Genomic DNA, 18,344 nt, shown 5'->3' with positions numbered 1-18,344 from the left:
TTTGTCTCATGGGTAATATCTCGGCTTTCTCTTCTGCTTTAACAGACACAGGCTACTTCACTTAGGGAACGGAAAGCTACTCTTGCTTTCTGTTCTCTAAAAGTATCTTGGTTTTAAAACTTACAACAGACTTCTGGAGGGCTGATTACATGGGTGTGTTTGCTTTATGATGTCACTGAGCTGTACATTTACAACTTAAGCAATTTTCAGTACGTATATTTTACCTCAACAGCAAGACGACTTTGTGATGTATCATGAAAGGAGCATCATCGTCTCATCTGTTACCAAGAAAGAACAAAAGGAAGAAGGGTGATGCAGGATGAAGCTAATCTATTTTGATTGATGTGAAAATGGCAGGCTCAGGTGAAGGTGAGGACTGATTCAATAATTTTAGGTCTTTATCCTAAAGAAACAAAGATATATGCAACATTTTAGTAGTGTTATAGTAGGAAAAGTTTGGAAACAACTAAATACCAGGTAATAGTTAAATAAATGATGGCACAACCAAAATAGGATGCTATTTATCCATTAAAGAGGATACTACAAATGTTTATTCATTAAAGCCACTTATAACAACATAGTACAATCCCATTTTAAAAAGAAAGACATATTTTACACGTATGCATAGAAAATAATCAGGAAGAAAGTATACCATATTAACAGATTATTTCTAAGGTGAAGAATTATGAGTGGTTCTTACTTCCTTATCTACTTAAGTTTTTTCTCTCCAATGCGCAGGCATTGTTTGTACCATACTGTACGCAAGGAAGTGCGTGTTTGGGACAGCAGTTTGGGCTCTCAGCCTCCTTAAGAGAGTCAGGTCTGCCTCATCCCCGTATCTGCTAGTTGAGCAGAGGCCAGGGCTGTGCGAGCGGCTCTCCAACAATTGTCTTGACAAAGTATAAAAAGTCATCAGTGATCCCAGGAGCATGTTTGTATCTCAAATTCAGAGATTCAAGAGGGCCTTAGTTTAACCTCACTGATGCTCAAATTCTATTTGTAAAGGAGTGGCCTCTCCTCTTTCAGCGGCCCCTCTGCAATGCAAGGGCTGGGAGAGCAATTCCGCCTCCATGTACAGGTTTCACAGAGATTTTCTTTAGAGACAGAGGGATTAGATTTCAAGGGTTAAGCTCACCGCTTCATTTTATTTTAGGTCTACAGAATTTTAGACTTGATTATATTAAAAAAAGAGTCTGATGTTTACATTATATAACTATAGATTTCAAGGGTTAAGCTCACCCCTTCATTTTATTTTAGGTCTACAGAATTTTAGACTTGATTATATTAAAAAGAGTCTGATGTTTACATTATATAACTATACATTATATAACTCTGCCAAAGGCAGAGTTCATTACCTCCTCGAGACTCTGGGCACAATATCCCAGGTATCAAGAAGTACTTGTTCCCTTGCAGTTGGAGACTCAAGCAACTCGCCCTGAGACAGGGTCCTTGGAAAGAAAGACCTGAATGGTGTGGAGGAAAGAGCCCTGAGCTGGGAGATAAGGTCCCTCCAGCTACTGCTCCAACCCTGACTCGCTGTGTGCCTTTGATCAAGCTGTCTCTGGGCTTTAGCCTCCCCCTTTGTAAAATGGGTGGGGAAGAGGTTGAGATAGCACAGGTGCCTCCAGCTCTGTCAGCATGATTCTGAGAACTCTGCGGGTAGCTCTGACTTGCCCCTTTCCACACCCTACCCCGATGTGTGCACAACAGTATTGTGACCCTTGCGGTGTACTGTAGATTTTACCTAGTTTTGTTTCCCGTCAAACACATAAAGAAAAAGTAATCTTTCCCACCCCACCCCCACTAAAATAATAATCATGAGAATGAATACATAGGGAGGAAGACTGGAAAAAATGAAAGGGAAGGACTTGCTCCCTCAAAAGGAAGGATCTCAGTTTGAAGTAACGTAGTGGCTGTCGCACAGGGTTAGACGTATCTGTCCGAAAGGCTGGGCTTGCCTCCCGATTTGACCACAGGCCTGAAAGAAAGGAAAGCGACCATCATTGTAGCGAGAACCCCATCAGTGCAGCTTCCATCCAGCCATGTCCAGCCTCCCAATCCCCCAGCCTTTGAAAAGTCTGAGAACCTGCTCCTGGGGCACCAGCATGGGATTGGCTGAATGACCTCAGCACAGCACCTCTGCTAAATGCCTTACTTGCGGCATCTCATGTAATCCTCACCGCAGCCTTAAGGGTGGGCGCTGAGCTTGAGAAGTTAAACTTGCCCAAGGTCACACATCTAGGTGGTGGTTGAGCCAGGATTAAACGGAGTTAGTGTAGCTTCCTGGAGCCCTTGTCAAGGTCTCCACAGAGGTGTGAGAGTGAGACTGATAACCAAAGTCATTAGCTGACCTGATTCTCAGCCCTGGAGGATCACAGGGAGAGAGGAGGATGTGAGCAAATCACCATCATCAGCCAAATGATGTTACGCTAAAAACGTGTTAGTGGCCGGGTGCGGTGGCTCAAGCCTGTAATCCCAGCACTTTGGGAGGCCAAGGCCGGCGGATCACGAGGTCAAGAGATCGAGACCATCCTGGTCAACATGGTGAAACCCCATCTCTATTAAAAATATAAAAATTAGCTGGGCGTGGTGGCGGGCGCATGTAGTCCCAGTTACTCAGGAGGCTAAGGCAGGAGAATCACTTGAACCCAGGAGGCAGAGGTTGCAGTGAGCCAAGATCACACCATTGCACTCCAGCCTGGGCGACAGAGCCAGACGCCATCTCAAAAAAAAAAAAGAAAGAAAGAAAGAAAAAAAAAAAAAGTGTGAATTCAGCACCAGGCTGGCACCTCGTAGACATGCTAATTCATCATGAGTGTCATGTCTGCACTCTCAGCCCTCTAAAATCTCTCTGTTGAAGCGGAGCGGCCCACCATCATCACTGAGTATATTAACTCAGGTGTTGGAATTCCCCAGATGTGTTTAATCTGTATAGCTTTGTATTTTAAGGCAGAACTTTATTCTCAGTTATTCATCTCAAAATCAGAGTTTTGGGAAAAGGGATGATTCTCCTACAAAAGTTCCCAAGTGTACCCTGAATAATTAAAATGCTAAAACTTTTCTTTTTTTTTTTTTTTTTTTTGAGATGGAATCTTGCTGTTACCCAGGCTGGAGTGCAGTGGTACGATCTCAGCTCACTGCAACCTCCGCCTCCTGGGTTCAAGAGATTCTCCTGCCTCAGCCTCCTGAGTAGCTTCGATTATAGGTATGCACCACAATACCCGGCTGATTTTTAAACAGTCTTTATCCCCTTAGCATATCACCTATAACATATGCATTGGAAATTCATTGCATTTTTATTGGTAAAAATAACAATGTGTAAAGTCCTGAATTTGGATTTCCTCAGAAAAATGTACAGGCGTATAAAATGCAAACTCCAGGTATAAAATGTAAAATATTTCATCTACTGAATAGAACTGGTGTACATATTCGGTTATCCTTAACACTTCAGCCTGCAACCATGGGGAAGGTGTCTGAGCTTTGGATGGAAGTTGCAGCTCCCCGGCAGTATGACCTTGGACAAATCACTAAATGTTCTAAGCCTCAGTTTCCTTATTTGTACAATGCAGGTAATCGTGACTACTTTAAAGGTTGTTATAAAACTTTAAAAAAGTCTATCTATAAAGCAAGTAACATGCATTAGAGGCTTTCATCAAATGGTTATTATTATTGATAATCTGAGTTTAATTGTGCCTTTGCCACTTTACTAATCCCTGAGCCATGAGATGGGGCAAGGTTGCTGTGAGGATTAAGAGAGATGGGGTGTATTACCCCTATCACAGGTCTGACTAGAGCAGGAACTTGTTAGATGCTACCACAGGGATGCCTCAGCCAACGGGTGGAGAGGAGGTTTATAACAATGAGTGTGTGTGTGTGTTTTAATCATTTCAGAATGATCATGGGCTGAAACTGGATGGGGCACTCACTTGAGCTGCCAGGGAGCTAATTGTCCCTGCATCTCATTCCCCTTTTTTCTACTCCAGTCCTTGACAGCAAAACAAGGTCCTACATGACACAGAGAAATTAGGAAGCAAAGCCATTATTTTTTTGGTTCAGCTGATAAAAGACTGGCTCTCCCTCAAAACACTAGACCAGCCAAGTAGAAAAAAAAAAAAGATTTTCTTAAGAAAACAACAAAACCCAGATGGAATAATCACAATAAAGAGGAGGTCAGGTCCTCCAAGGAGCTCGGATGAATTGGGGGAATCCCTCAGGTATTTTTTTTTTTTTTAAGTGCCAGGCCAAATAAGATGGAGATTTACTGGAGTCACACTGTGTGGACACCAGCCTAACCTGGGCCTACTTTTTCTCAAGGATGCAGGCCAGATGCCAGCCTTGGCCTCTCTTTGCTCAGAAACTACCTGACTCCCTGCCCCAGGACTCCACGGCCATGACCTCTCTCTGGGAAAAGTTGCTACTATTTGCTACTGGGGAAACCAGGAGACCACCCCAGGGCTGGCCAAGGTGAGCAGGCTGAGCGTTCCAAGAGACTCACCTGGGACATTTGCAAACACGTTTTCGGTTCCCTGGATAAGGAAAAAGAAGGGAAAAAGTGAGTGCCCCCATCCACCAATAGTCCCCAAAGACAGTGTTTTTGTTTTGTTTTGTTGTTGTTGTTGTTGTTGCTGCTGCTGTTTTTTGGTTTTACAAAAAATCATTTCAGAACGATCATGGGCTGAAATTGGATGAGGCAAATAGGCAATGGCCCCTACGAATTCTCCTTCCTTTCCCCTATTTCTTTGAGGATTATAACTCTTGAGAGCCCGGTAAGGGCTTCTTACCCATCCTTCGTCTCAAGCATCCATTTTTTTAAAATTGCAACTACAGACGCGGGCGGAAGCAGGGAGCCTGCAGACCTGACCCGGTACCTCCCTTGCATGGGACCCAAAGCAGAGTAGGCGGTTCGCGGGAAGAGGGCCAAGGACGAACCTCAAACTGGTCGTGGTTTTGACTTAACCCCCCTGGGCACTTGACCCAGGGGCACAGCGGCCCCCTCCTGGCGGGCATTTGTCGTGTGTCCCGACATGTGCGCGCGCTGCGGGCTTCGCTGACCGAACACACCCGCTGCAGCGGCTCTGGGAACAGGGCTTTGTCTCCCAAAACCTCTCTGAGAGCGCAAGGAGCGGGAAGGGCTTTCGCGCATTCTATCTCCAGGAAAGAAGTGCCTGTACCTGCGGGGCAGCTCGGGAGTCCCAGAAATCTCAACCCCACACCCCGCAAGGTCCGCCTGGAGCTAGCAGCGCCAAAGGCAGGAGCAGAGCCGTCTCCTCCCGGCCGCGATTCCTCGGGACTTACTGTGGTTGCAGTAAAGGGTGATGACCAGTGACAGGAGAAGGACCCCGCAGGCCCCGGCCAAGGGCGCCCAGATGTAGATATCACAGGCGAAGTCCAGCCCTCTTGTGTTCACTGACGACACCAAAGACGCCGACATTTAGGAGCGGGCCCGGGACCTCTCAACCGCCCCACCATCCCAGGCACGTCTCTCCACCTCAGGACTCGGTTTCCCACCACTTGGATAGCCCTTGACCTACAGTATCAGGGCTCCCCTTGGCATGGGCTCTCCCCGCGGTCCGTGCCGCCCCCGCCCCGAGCCCCCGCACGCCTCACCTGAGCCCCCCGCCGCTGGCCGGCACGCCTCTGGGCGCAGGGAAAGGGGCTGCGACGCGGTGGTGGGCGCCGGTGTGGGGGGTCGCGGCGCTGGCGTAGTGGTGGGCTTCGCTGCAGGGGCAACAGAGCGTGGTTGGGGGCCAGTCTGGGATTATGGACGCGCCCCCGCCCCGGCCCCAGCCTCGCGCGCCTTTCCCCACGGGAACACCTCCCCCCCGGTTTTCCTGGGAGAAGGGATGGCAGAGGAGACGGGATGGGTACCTCGGAATGCGCGCGGACCCCTGTGCTCGGGCCTTGGCTTAGCCAAGCGCACGCGGCGCCCGGCCCGAGCGTAGGAGCCCGCTCCCCTGCACCTGTCCTCTCTCCCGGGCAACCAGCAACCCTGGAGCGCGGGTTGATTGCTGTCCGCATTTTACCCACGAACAAACGGAGGCGTAGAGAATTTAAGTCATTTGCCCAAAACCACACAAGCATCCGAACTCGAGCCCAGATCGGCCGGACGTAAAACACTATTCCTAGTCCCTACTCAGCCGCACGTTAGCCTCAGTTTGCTGTGTCTGTGAAATGGGAACAATATCTAAGTCTCTTCCAGGTGCCCTAAGAGGCTTGAAAGCAGGACCTGTGTGTGGAAAACAGGTTGAGGTGAACCCCAAGCCCCACGCGGAGAGGTGCCGCACCCCGCGCCCGGACCTGGCAGGAAGACCGGCACGAAGCGGCTGAAGTACATGATGGAGTTGCTCAGGGCCGAGCAGAAATAGTAGCCCTCGTTCTCTTGGCGGAAGTCACGTAGGGTGAGGACGAAGGTGTCCCCCAACCTCTTGCCCGAGAACCGCTGGGTGTCCAGCCCCTCCGCCGCCTTGGGCTTGTTTTGGGAGAGGTATAGGAGGAAGGTGGGGCGGGCGGCGGTGCCGCGCGGCTGGAAGAGCCACGAGCAGCCCGACGTCGGGTTGGACAGCAGCACCTGGCACTTCAGCTCCACCGTCTCTCCCAGGTTCCAGGTCCGACCCAGCGGCGACACTCGGAACTGGCTTGGCCTGGCGGCGTCTGCAGGCAGCAGGAAGCGAGGCTGAGCCCCGAGTCCCGCGCCCCCCGCCCGCCCCATCCCCTGCCTTTCCGGGGGTCGCAAACTCACGGAGCAGCAAGACCAGCGGCAGGAGCAAGGCGGTCACGGGTGGGGCCATGACGCGCTCCCCAGGACGCGGCTCGGCTCGAAGCTCGGGCGCCACGGGAGGCGCGCGGGAGCCGGTGGGGAGCGGAGGGGGGGAAGTTGCGCCCTTCGGCCGGCCTGGAGCCTGATTTCGCATTTGGAGGATGTGATGTCACCCGAAGCCCCCGCCGAGGAGAGTCACCCTCCTTTTCGCGGTTGTCGCCTTCCAGCCCGGTGAGGAGTCTGGGGCCTGTGAATGGGGCCGTCGAGGCAGCCTGGTCAGGCAACTGGGGGCAGCTGAAAACTGCAGGTTCGGGGATGAGGAAAAGGGCTTGGAAATAGTCCCTGGAAATGGTTGTGTTAGGAGAGTGACAGAGTGGGTGAAGGGAGATCAAAGATTTCAAGAAGTGAGGGCGAGAGTCGGCAGGAAAGGAGGGGAGTGTCCCTTCCTTTGCCTTCACTAAAGGCGTCTCTTATACTGTCACCCTTTTTGTTGGCAAAATGGGCACTGAGGGCTGAAAAGGAAGAGGAGCTAGCCACCTGCCCGCTTCTCAGGAACTCGCGCAGAGCAGCCCCAGTGTTCACCGAGGAAGGGCCCTCTCCCTTCCCCCAGGAAATTTCCATGAGGGCGGCAGCAGCCGAAGCTTTGGGTGGCAGTGTCAGTGCGCTGCTGACCTCATCCTTCCGGCCTTTCATCCAGCGGCTAAACTCACCAAACAGTCGCATCTCTTCTTGGAGTCTTTGCAACAGCCCCCACACTAGTCTCTCTCCTGACCAGTCCTCCAGCCACGTTGTTATAAAAATTATTCTCATAAAGGGGATCTAACAGCGTCACTCCTGCAGCCTCCCATGGCCTGCATTGCTGGATGGAAACTCAACCCTCAGCTTGGTTGACCAGCCCTTGGGTGCTGGCTCCTCCCAGCCTCCGCACAGCCCCCTGCCCTGCCTTTCCCAAACACCTGCAGCTGCAGCTGCAGCTTCACAGGCTTGAGGTTATTCAACCCCTGCGCTCTGTGCTTTCACGCCCTTGCACTTGCTGTAGATCTGCCTGGAATGCTGGTCTGTGAAAGCCCTGGAGGCAGCTCCTGTGCAGTCTCATTTGGACCTCATTTCTTTCACCCCCAGCTCTGGGCGCTCGGCGGGGAGGTGTGGGTGACGTGGGTGAATGCTTGGGTAGAGGCAGTTTTCTCTCTTCTGTCCCTAGCACACATGTGTCCCCTTCCTTTCTGTTTCTTTCTTTCTTTCTTTCTTTTTTTAAAGACTGGAGTCTCGCTGTTTTACTCAGGCTGGCCTTGGGACTCCTGGGCTCCAGTGATCCTCCTGCCCCAGCCTCCTGAGTAGCTGCGACTACAGGCTCATCCTTCCTTTTTGCCTGTTTCTGTCCTGAAACCTTCTAACCCCAGTGGCATGCCCTCTTCCCATTTCTTCCGGGCTTCTGAATCTTTCCACTTTGAATCCCACTGTGGCTGCACCTCACATTACTACTGCTTGATCCTAGAGACAAGACACCTGGCATTCTGTGTTCCACATGTCTGTCTGCCCCACCTATGAGTTCTGCTGGGTGAGGACCATGCCCCAGACTTCATGATGTGTCCTCCATCCCCAGAAACACAGCATGGGCTGAGCTGTGCTTGTTGAACTACACTCTCCTTATCCTTGTGAGGCCCAAACTTAAGTGTTGGATGGTTTTCTGTTGTTGTTGTTGTTGCTGTTGGTTGGTTGTTTTTTTGAGATGGAGTCTGGCTTTGTTGCCCAGGCTGGAGTGCAGTGGCACGATCTCAGCTCACTGCAGCCTCTACCTCCCAGGCTCGAGTGATCCTTCCACCTCAGCCTCCCAAGTAGCTGGGACCACAGGTGCGCACCACCATGCCGGGCTGAGTTTTTGCATTTTTGGTAGAGATGGGGTTTCACCATGTTGCCCAGGCTGGTCTCCAATACCTGAGGTCAAGTACTCTGCCCCGCCTTGGCCTCCAAAGTGTTGAGATTACAGGTGTGAGCCACCATATCGGGGCCTGGATGGGCTTTTTTTTCTTTTTTTAATTATTTGGATTTCAGTACCTCCTTCCAGCTCCCTCAAAGCATCCAAGATGCTTATTCTAACATGGAACATGTAACGTTTTATATTCTGAAATTTAAAAAAATGTCTTTTAAGTGACAACAGTGCAATATATTATTGTACAAAAACAAACACAAAGTCCCCTGTCTCAACTCTCATCACTGTCATCTGCTCCCCACAGAAAACCACTGTTACAGTTGAATGTGTCCCTCAGATATTATCTGTACCTAAACAGATGTTTATACATCATCTTAGACACGTGGGATTGTATAAGATATGTATTTTTGCAAGATATTTTGTTTCACAGTGGAAGGAGAACTTTCAGCAGATGTAGATCCACCTCATTCTTATAAATGGGGGCATTTTATGTGGGTGTTCCATAATGTAATTCTGCTGTTAGTGGACATTTAGGCAATTTCTCATTATTGCAACACTAGCAAGGCTGTAGTAGATATAATGTATCTGTATCACTGAGGGCTTGCACCAGTACCTGCAGCTTTTTCAGATGGAAGATGAGGTAGCTGGGAAAGAAAACACCTTTGCAATGATGGTTATAACTGGCATATCGATGTATGCATGTGTGTGTGTGTATGTGTGTGCGTGTGTGCATGGTATGTGGGTCCCTCGCTGTGTAGACGCAGTGCTGTCCCTCAACTCACATGAATGAGGGAGACAAGGAAGAAATCAAGTCCAGACAGGCCACCAACACATCAATCCTTGCTGTAGATGGTAGTTTGCCATTTTGCTCAGTACCACCAGCACTGTATCAGGAGTGTCAAATGGCCCTGCTGGCCAAAGGCTACAATCAAGAGGGTGGTAAGGAAGATGACTAGATACGAAACTGCACTTGCCCAGTGGTGGAAGCATGGAGGGGGCCAGAGTCAACCTCCACATATTTGGATCTTGGGAATCAGGACCCTGAGTATGATGATGACCAGATTTGGGGGTGTACTGCTTTAAAATAGAGTAGTTCCATCTTAGTCTTGCGGAAATCAGCTTGGGGGCCTTCTAGCCCTGCAGCTCAGAAAAGTGTCAGCCGGGGGGTGGCAGCCCCTTTGTACAGAGCACCACGGGGGTTGGAGGGGAGAGGACAAGGCAACATGTCAAACCCATCAAGGAGGCTTTGTGACCCCAATGATATTTTTTGCAGAATGTGGTGGATTTTCGATGTAACCACAATGACATCCGCCTTGCAGTAGGCAGAACAGATGCAATTGCACGAGTTCTGGAGACACTTTCTGTAGACCAGGTGTGCAGAGGGCTGGGTTGGGCCTATCCATCACTTCCAGGTAAACTCCCAAACCCCACACTGCAGCACTCACTTGGGATGGCATGAAGAAATGTGAATGACTGCACTCCTTTAAGCAAGCTCCTTATTTTAAAAAATATCCAGAAGTAAATAGGGTAAGATAGTAACCAGTTTCTATGCTGATTTAAACTGGTCCATGGAAATGGAAAATTTTAATGTAGACTAAAGACATATTCAAAATGCATAAGCGGGCAGAACAGTGGTAGGAAATTCATCAGGGTTCTGTGCCACTGCTCCTAAGACATGGACTGCAGGGACAAGCTGGAATCATAGCTGGAAAATTGCCTGCTGTGTCCCCATTGCCAATTCAGGTCTATGGAGATGTTACTGTTCTTGGAAGGAGTTAACTCGTCCAGGGCTAGAAACTCTAGAGTTATTAGGGCTTTGTTTTATCTCAATTAGAAATACCAATCAATTTGGCTTCACTTCTGTCACCCTTCTTTTCCTCCACCCCGAGTTCCCCAAGTTCATCTAGGCTGCTGTCCTTCTTTCCTGAACTTTTGCAATGGCCTCTTAACTGGACACTCCCATTTCTACTCTGGTCCCTTCTAGTGAAAATCTCATCATGCCAACCTCCTGCTTCAACCTGAGAGGGCTTCCTGGTATCCCTAGTAGAATGTCAGGGATCCCTAATGTTGCCTGTGAGGCCCTGAGCACTTGGTTTCATAGTCTCTGTCCTCTCACCCGTCACCTTCTTCACTATTCCTAGGCTCAGCATCTCTCATTTCTCAACGGGGCCCTAGTCCTTTACACTTCAGAGCCCTTAAACATGCTATTCCCTCAGCCAAGAATGTTCTCACCTCTGCTCTCTGCTTACCAAACTCCTCTCCCTTGAGACCCAGCTCAAGCATCTCCTTCCTGTGGGGTTCAGCTCCTTCCCCTCCCACTCCCAGACAGTACAGACCACATCCTTCTCTTCTCTGTGTCACCCGGACCTTGGGTATCTGCAGACTGGAGTACAATGGTTTGTTTGCCTGTCCAGCTTGACAACCAAACCCTTGGTCCCTTGAGGAAGGAGACTTGTCCCTCTCATGTTTACACCAGGGTGCCAAACAAAGGGCTTGGCACACACTTGAGTGGCACACACTCAAGAAATTCTTGCTCAGTAAAAGCTAAAGGAAGGTAGAAGTAGGGTACTGCAGACCAGAGGAGGCCCAGATAGTTCATTCCAAATAAGAGTGGCCAGGAAAGGCTTCACACATAGCTGGGTTTGAAGATAAAGGAAGAATTAGGAGAGAGGTTGTTTAGAATGAGGCATTTGATATGTCTGATCAAGATCAGCTGATACCATGCTTTAACACATAGTAATGGTATAGTTAAAAACAAAAGGAAGAGGAGGAAGGGGAGAAGGCAGATGTACTCAAAAGCAAGATAAACATCTTCAAGGACGTAGCTGCCAGGCAATGACTGGAATCAGGGGCTGGCTTGCTGGGATCTGTTCTTAGCAAACCATTCTTGGGCCTGGGTCTTGAGTGTCTGTTCTTAGTGTAGAGGCACCAAGAATTTGACTCCTTCAGCTAACAGAGTTTCACAGTGCTTTGCCTATAGAGGAAGGCTGGAGCCAGGCTCTCTGCTTGAAACAGGAATTTGGATCTGGGTTTCTCTTGATTGAAAGACAGCCCACAGCCATCCATGAAAGGCCTAGTTCTGACTGTGGGCCCTGGAAAGTCAGAGGCTACTAAAAAAAAACTCAGGAAAAGAGAGAGTAAAGAGAGGAAGAGATTTTCAAAAATTTCTATTCAAGATAATCCTGCACACACACTCAAAATTCAAAGTATACATAAAAAAGACTCAACAAGTGGAATGTGAGCTCACTTCCAAAAAGATGCAAATTATCAAACAATTTGAAAAAAAGTTAAAACAAAGAGAACAACAAATGTAGAAAATGCAGAAATTGAAGAAGAACAGTTGAAGATGGTAAATACTGAGCATACTGGAAATGAACACTCTACATATTAAACTAGGATATACTCTAGGTTGGACATGGTTGAAGGGATAATTACTGAATTGGAAGCTAGTATGGGGAAATTCACAGAGAATGCAACACAGGAAGATGAAGATTGAACCAGTTTGAAAAAGCTGTTGAGATATATTAGCACGGTGAAGTGTGTAATAGGATTTCAGAAAGGGGAGAACAAAGGGACTGTGGAGAAGAAATATGGTAAGAAAGCATGACTGAAAAATGTTCACAATTAAAGACAAACATTCTCAGATCAAAAATACTCTTAGTGCCAAGTATAAAAATATATACATCTTTGCACATATCAAAGTGAATTATAAGAAATCAAGAGTAAAGAGAAGAGGGCATCCCAGGAAGCTAGGATATTTGAAATATAATTGGGAGAATGCTTAGTTGCAGTTTGGATTGAGCAGAGAGGGTAAGAAGCTGAACTGTAATGGGGAAAAATTTTGGTTATACCTTGCATTGACTCTCTGTCAGCCCCCTCCCTTGGTGCTGACACATGCTTACTATAAAACTGATCCAATGGTCTCATAATGTTTGTGGTTTCTTTGAATAAACATAGAAATTGATCCTTGCAGTCTTAAAACCTGAGAAAGTTATATTTGCCTCATCTGAGTTCCTTTCTAGGGAAACCAACCATTGGGGCTCCCAGATAGTAGCAATGAGCTGAAACTCACCAGATCACTTATTATAAACAATAAGACATCAGCCTCTTCACCTGGCATGACGGCCTAACCAACCTCTTGTTTCCTGTTGTCCAACTCCTTTTCCTTACTCCTCCCGACTTCCTGTTTTCCCACACATGGTTACATGTCTTCCCTGCTATATAAACCCCTTAATTTTAGTCAGTCAGAGGGATAGATTTGAGACTGATCTCCCATCTCCTTGGATGCAGCACCTGACTAAACTCTTCTTCCTTGGCAGTACGCTCTCTCAGTGATTGGCTTTCTGTGAGGTGAGCAGAAGGACCTAGATGGATCCCCTGGTGTTTCGGTAACAAAATTGTTGCAGATCTTTAATCTCAAGAACACTGAAACAGAAGTGTTCTGAATGCAACTGAAGAGCCAGGATTTGAGTTCAGGAGAGGGGCCAGGGCTGGGGATGCAGCCTTGGGAAGGAGGTGATAAGTTGTGAGAGTGGGTGTCATTGCAAAGGAAGGTGGTGTGGAAAGAAACATACAGAAGAGGATATGAAACCTTCAGGAAAGGCTCAGATTGAAGAGCAAGAAATAAAACATTGGCAAGGAATCCAGGTAGTGCAGAAAATTCAGAATGAGGCTTGAGAAAAACTTCACAGGGGAGGTTAGGGTGATAAGAGAGGCACAGAGAGGACATCAAAGCCTGTGGCAGGTAGAGATTGTAAGCTCATGTCTGCCCCTGGCCCACATGAGGACATCCCACATGTTTGCCATTGGTGGATGATAAGATGAGGAGGACTTACAGGAGAAACGCCAAGAAGGGCAGGTAGGGGCAGCGTGGGGAATTGTGGAGGGTAATGTCAGATGAAGTGACATTGACTTCCAAACTTCATTCATTATTCACTCATTTAAATATTTCTGCTATTCACTTTTTTTAAAAGAAAAGTTTTGAAAACATTTTAACATAGAGCAATACACCAAATAATATAAAATGCCCACTCTTTATAACTTATAAGTGTTAGCATTTTGTTCATATAATGTTCATATGAACCTTATAGATAAAATGGTACCCTTCCAAATACCACCCCACCCACCTTCTCACCAAAAGCTAAATTTGGAGTTTTGTTCATTATGACAGAAAGATGGTAAGTGTTTTAATTTTTAATGTTTTTACCTTTCCTATAGAGCTGAGAGAGAAGGATGCCAAATTTTCAATGAGTGTAGATTTATCTATTTCTCCTTTTAATTCGGTCTGTATTTTGTCTCCTATATTTTGAAGCTTTGTTATTAGGTGTATACACATTTAGAATTGTTGTGTCTTCTGGATGAATCGACTCTTTTATCATTATGAAATGTCCTTCTTTACCTCTGGTAATACTTTGTTTTGAAGTCTACCTTTTATTCATAAGCAACACAGCTTTCTTTTTTTTTTTTTTTTTTTTTGAGATGGAGTTTCACTCTTGTTGCTCAGGCTGGAGTGCAATGGCACGATCTCGGCTCATGACAACCTCCACCTCCCAGGTTCAAGCAATTCTCCTGCCTCAGCCCCCAGAGTAGCTGGGATTACAGGCATGCACCACCACGCTTGGCTAATTTTGTATTTTTAGGAGAGACGGCATTTCTCCTTGCTGGTCAGGCAGGTCTCAAACTCCCAACCTCAAGTGATCCACCTGCCTCGGCCTTCCAAAGTGCTGGGATTATACGCATGAAGCACTGCACCCAGCCTGCATAATGTATATTTTTCTATCCATTTACTTTCAACTTTCCCGTCTCTGTTTTGAAATTTTTACTACATATGTATATGTGTATAAGTGTATATATATAAAAATGCTATATAATTTTATTTTCTGAGATTTTCAAAATACAGATATGTCATCATATTGTGTGTCTTTGAGCTACGCTGATACATATAGATTTATTTTAAATACTGTGTGGTGTATTATCTTGTGAATGTGCCACAGTTTTATGTTCAGTGGTTCTTGAACCACAGTGTTCATCTCTCTGGAAGTACATGGAAGCTGTCCTTGGGGATACACATAATTTTAAGGAAATTGTTTTCCAGATTCTCAACTCCCATTGGTTCTCTCTTCATAAAATGGATCTGCCCAAGAACAACTTCCTGTGTTTAGGCTTTGTGCTGGTTCCCCTTTCTGGCCTATTCGTTCATGATTGTTTTATTTTCCACTTTAAAACTGAAAGGCAAACTTCCCACCCTCCTGGTCTTTACTATGCCCCAGAGGTGGGTGCATAATCCTCTGGGCCACCAATAAAAAGACAAATCTAAACATTTTTCATGTAATTTCCATCCGTTAGAAATTGCTGGCCGGGTGCGGTGGCTCAATCCTGTAATCCCAGCACTTTGGGAGGCCGAGACGGGCGGATCACAAGGTCAGGAGATCGAGACCATCCTGGCTAACCTGGTGAAACCCCGTCTCTACTAAAAAATACAAAAAACTAGCCGGGCGAGGTGGCGGGCGCCTGTAGTCCCAGCTACTCGGGAGGCTGAGGCAGGAGAATGGCGTAAACCCGGGAGGCGGAGCTTGCAGTGAGCTGAGATCCGGCCACTGCACTCCAGCCTGCGCGACGGAGCAACACTCCGTCTCGAAAAAAAAAAAAAAGAAAAAAAAGAAATTGCCAAAGAATGCATTTCTCCTGAGAAGAGTCCCCAGTATTCAGGTAAAGAATCATCTGGGGGCTGGGCGCCATGGCCCATGCTTGTAATCCCAGCACTTTGGGAGGCCGAGGTGGGCAGATCAGGAAGTCAGGAGATGAAGACCATCCAGGCTAACACAGTGAAACCCTGTCTCTACTAAATATACCAAAAATTAGCCGGGCATGGTGGCAGGCGCCTGTAGTCCCAGCTACTCGAGAGGCTGAGGCAGGAGAACGGCATGAACCTGGGAGGCTGAGCTTGCGGTGAGCCGAGATCGCCACTGCACTCCAGCTTGGGCGACAGAGCGAGATTCTGTCTCAAAAAAAAAAAAAAAAAAAAAAAAGGGGGGGTCATCTGGGAGGAATGCAGGAGGCAGAGTGCCTCACAGCAGACTTTGGGGCTTCATCACTCTACTCAGCTCTCTATCGTTGAGCTAGAATTCAGAGGTGAGACAGTCATTATAAGGATGCATAGTAACATGTTCATTATAATTACAGAAGGAATCAGACTTTTTTTTTTTTTAACAGAATGTAAGTCTGATTTGTTAATTGGTTTGACATTGAAGACCAGCTTCGCCAATGAGGTTAACGGCAGTATTTTAATTTTCCTTGAATCCAATGAACTACATCTTTAGCTCCAAGGTTTTGATGAAAATCAAGTTTAGCGCTTAAGAAACAGCTGAGAAAAAGAAAAAAAAAGAAAAAAACAATTTTAACAAGTTTAAAATATATGATAAGATAAAAGCATTTTGACCAGGTGCAGTGGCTCATGCCTGTAATCCCAGCACTGTGGGAGGCCGAAGTGGGCAGATCTCGAGGTCAGGAGTTTGAGACCAGCCTGGCCAACATGGTGAAACCTCGTCTCTACTAAAAATACAAAAAAACTTAGCTGGGCATGGTGGCAAGTGCCTGTAATCCCAGCTACTCAGGAGGTTGAGTTAGGAGAATTGCTTGAACCCAGGAGGTGGAGGTTGCAGTGAGCCGAGATCACACTACTGCACTCCGGCCTGGGTGATAGGGTGAGACTCCATCTCAAAAAAAAAAAAAAAAGAAAAGAAAAGAAAGAAAGAAAGAAAAAAAGACAAAAGCATTGTATCACAATATTATTTGTATTGGAATTTGTCTTGAAATTACATTAAAATATTTCTAATACCCCAACTCTTTCCAAGTCAATCAATTTCAACAATCAATTTTAAGTGAAAGAAGAATGGTGTCATTGATGGCTACTTGGTAGGCTTCAGTACAACCTAGTTTAGGGCTTCCAAAACCTGAGAAAGTGAATAAATCTAAAGATGGTAACAAACCCATGTGCAGGTCAATGGTTCCCAAGTCTTTGCCTTCAACAAAATTGGAAGAAGGCCTTCTAGATTTGGCAACTAACATGGGCTGAATTGTGTCCCCCCAAGTACATTTGTTGAAGTCTTATACTCTCGCATCTCAGAATATGACCTTATTTGGAGATAGGGTCCTTACAGAGGTAATCAAGTTCAAGTGAGGCCATTAGGATGGGTTCTAATCCAATATAACTGGTGTCCTTATGGAAAGGGGCAATCAGGACACACACACAGAGAACATCATCTGAAAACAAGGCAGAGATGGGGTGATGTTTCTACAAGCCAAGGAATGCCAAAGATTGCCAGCAACTGACTAGAAGCTAGGTGAGAGGCACGGAACAAATTCCTTCTCTAGCTCTCAGAAGGAACACACCCAGCTGACACCTTGATCCTGGACTTCTAGCTTCTGGAAATGTGAGGCAATAAATTTCTTTTGTTGAAGCCACCTAGTTTGTGGTACTTTGTTAAAACAGCCCTAGCAAACTAATACAGCAACTAATAGATCACTAAAATTAATTTTTGATGATAGATAACATTGTGTTTGTTGCCTCTTTCTCTCTCTCTCTCTTTCTTTCTTTCTTTCTTTTTCTTTTTTGGAGAGAGGGTCTTGCACTTTTGCCCAGGCTGGAGTGCAGCGGAGTCACTGCAGCCTCAACCTCCTGGGTTCAAGCAATCCTCCTACCTCAGCCTCCCAAGTAGCTGGGACTACAGCTGTGCACCATCACACCTGGCTACTTTTTGTAGAGATGGGGTTTCACCATATTGCCCAGGCTGGTCTTGAACTCCTGGACTCAAGGCATCCATCCATCCACCTTGGCTTCCCAAAATGCTGGGATTATAGACATGAGCCACTGCACCTGGCTCATGCTTTTGTCTTTTTGCAAAAAAAAAAAAAAAAAAAAAAAAAAAGGAAAAAGTTAGAAGATTTAGTGATTCTGCTGTAACAAAGCCAACTATGTATTTACGGAAACAAAATGTCTCAGTACTTGCATTGTACAACAAACAAAAACAAAACAAAATTAATGCTGAACTCTGTCTCATTCTAGCAATCAATAAGTCCTGTTATTTTATGGATTCATTAATTAAATGGACCCCAAAATTCATTTGTGGGGGAGTCCATTTCATTAAGAGCTGAATTTTCTCCCAAAATTATTTTTTTTTAAACTTTTTTTTGAGATAATTGTAGATTGACATGCAGATACAAGAAAGAGTACAGAGAATTCCATACCCTTCACCCAGTTTCCCCTAACAAAGGTTATTTATTTATTTATTTGTAGAAACAGTCGTCTTCTGTTGCCCAGGCTGGAGTGCAGTGGTGCAATCTTGGCTCACTGCAACCTCCGCCTCCTGGGTTCAAGTGAGTCTCCTGCCTCAGCCTCCTGAGTAGCTGGGATTACAGGCACCCACCATCATGCCTGGCTAATTTTTGTATTTTTAGTAGAGACAGGATCTTGCCATGTTAGCCAGGCTGGTCTCGAACTCCTGACCTCTAGTGATCTGCCTGCCTCAGCCTCCCAAAGTGCTGGGATTACAGGTGTGAGACACCATGCCCGGCCAAAGGTTACTTTTAATATTCATTAATTTTGAAGACTTATAGTTTATTTATGCTATAAAGAACAATTGTGCACTATTAATACTC

General features: G+C 46.5%; 1 protein-coding gene across 2 annotated transcripts; it reads right to left on the bottom strand.

Moving 5' to 3' along the window:
- Positions 1–515: 515 nt before the first annotated feature.
- CD8A (CD8 subunit alpha) lies at positions 516–6,907 on the bottom strand. Of its 2 annotated transcripts, XM_065526839.1 has the most exons (7): positions 6,740–6,907; positions 6,298–6,651; positions 5,608–5,718; positions 5,296–5,406; positions 4,496–4,526; positions 3,927–4,005; positions 516–1,978 (listed from the first exon to the last, which is right to left on the bottom strand). In XM_065526839.1, the coding sequence occupies exons 1-6, from the start codon at positions 6,786–6,788 to the stop codon at positions 3,975–3,977; spliced, it is 687 nt and encodes a 228-aa protein (XP_065382911.1). In that variant the 5' UTR covers positions 6,789–6,907; the 3' UTR covers positions 516–1,978; positions 3,927–3,974. The 2 variants fall into 2 exon arrangements, with proteins under 2 accessions (XP_065382911.1, XP_065382910.1); XM_065526838.1 differs by lacking the exon at positions 3,927–4,005.
- Between the last annotated feature and the right edge of the window lie 11,437 nt (positions 6,908–18,344).

Source organism: Macaca fascicularis, chromosome 13, assembly GCF_037993035.2.
Source record: "Macaca fascicularis isolate 582-1 chromosome 13, T2T-MFA8v1.1".
NCBI classification, from domain to species: Eukaryota; Metazoa; Chordata; class Mammalia; order Primates; family Cercopithecidae; genus Macaca; species Macaca fascicularis.
Note: the sequence above shows the minus strand (reverse complement) of the source record. Positions and strands in the feature narration are given on the sequence as shown.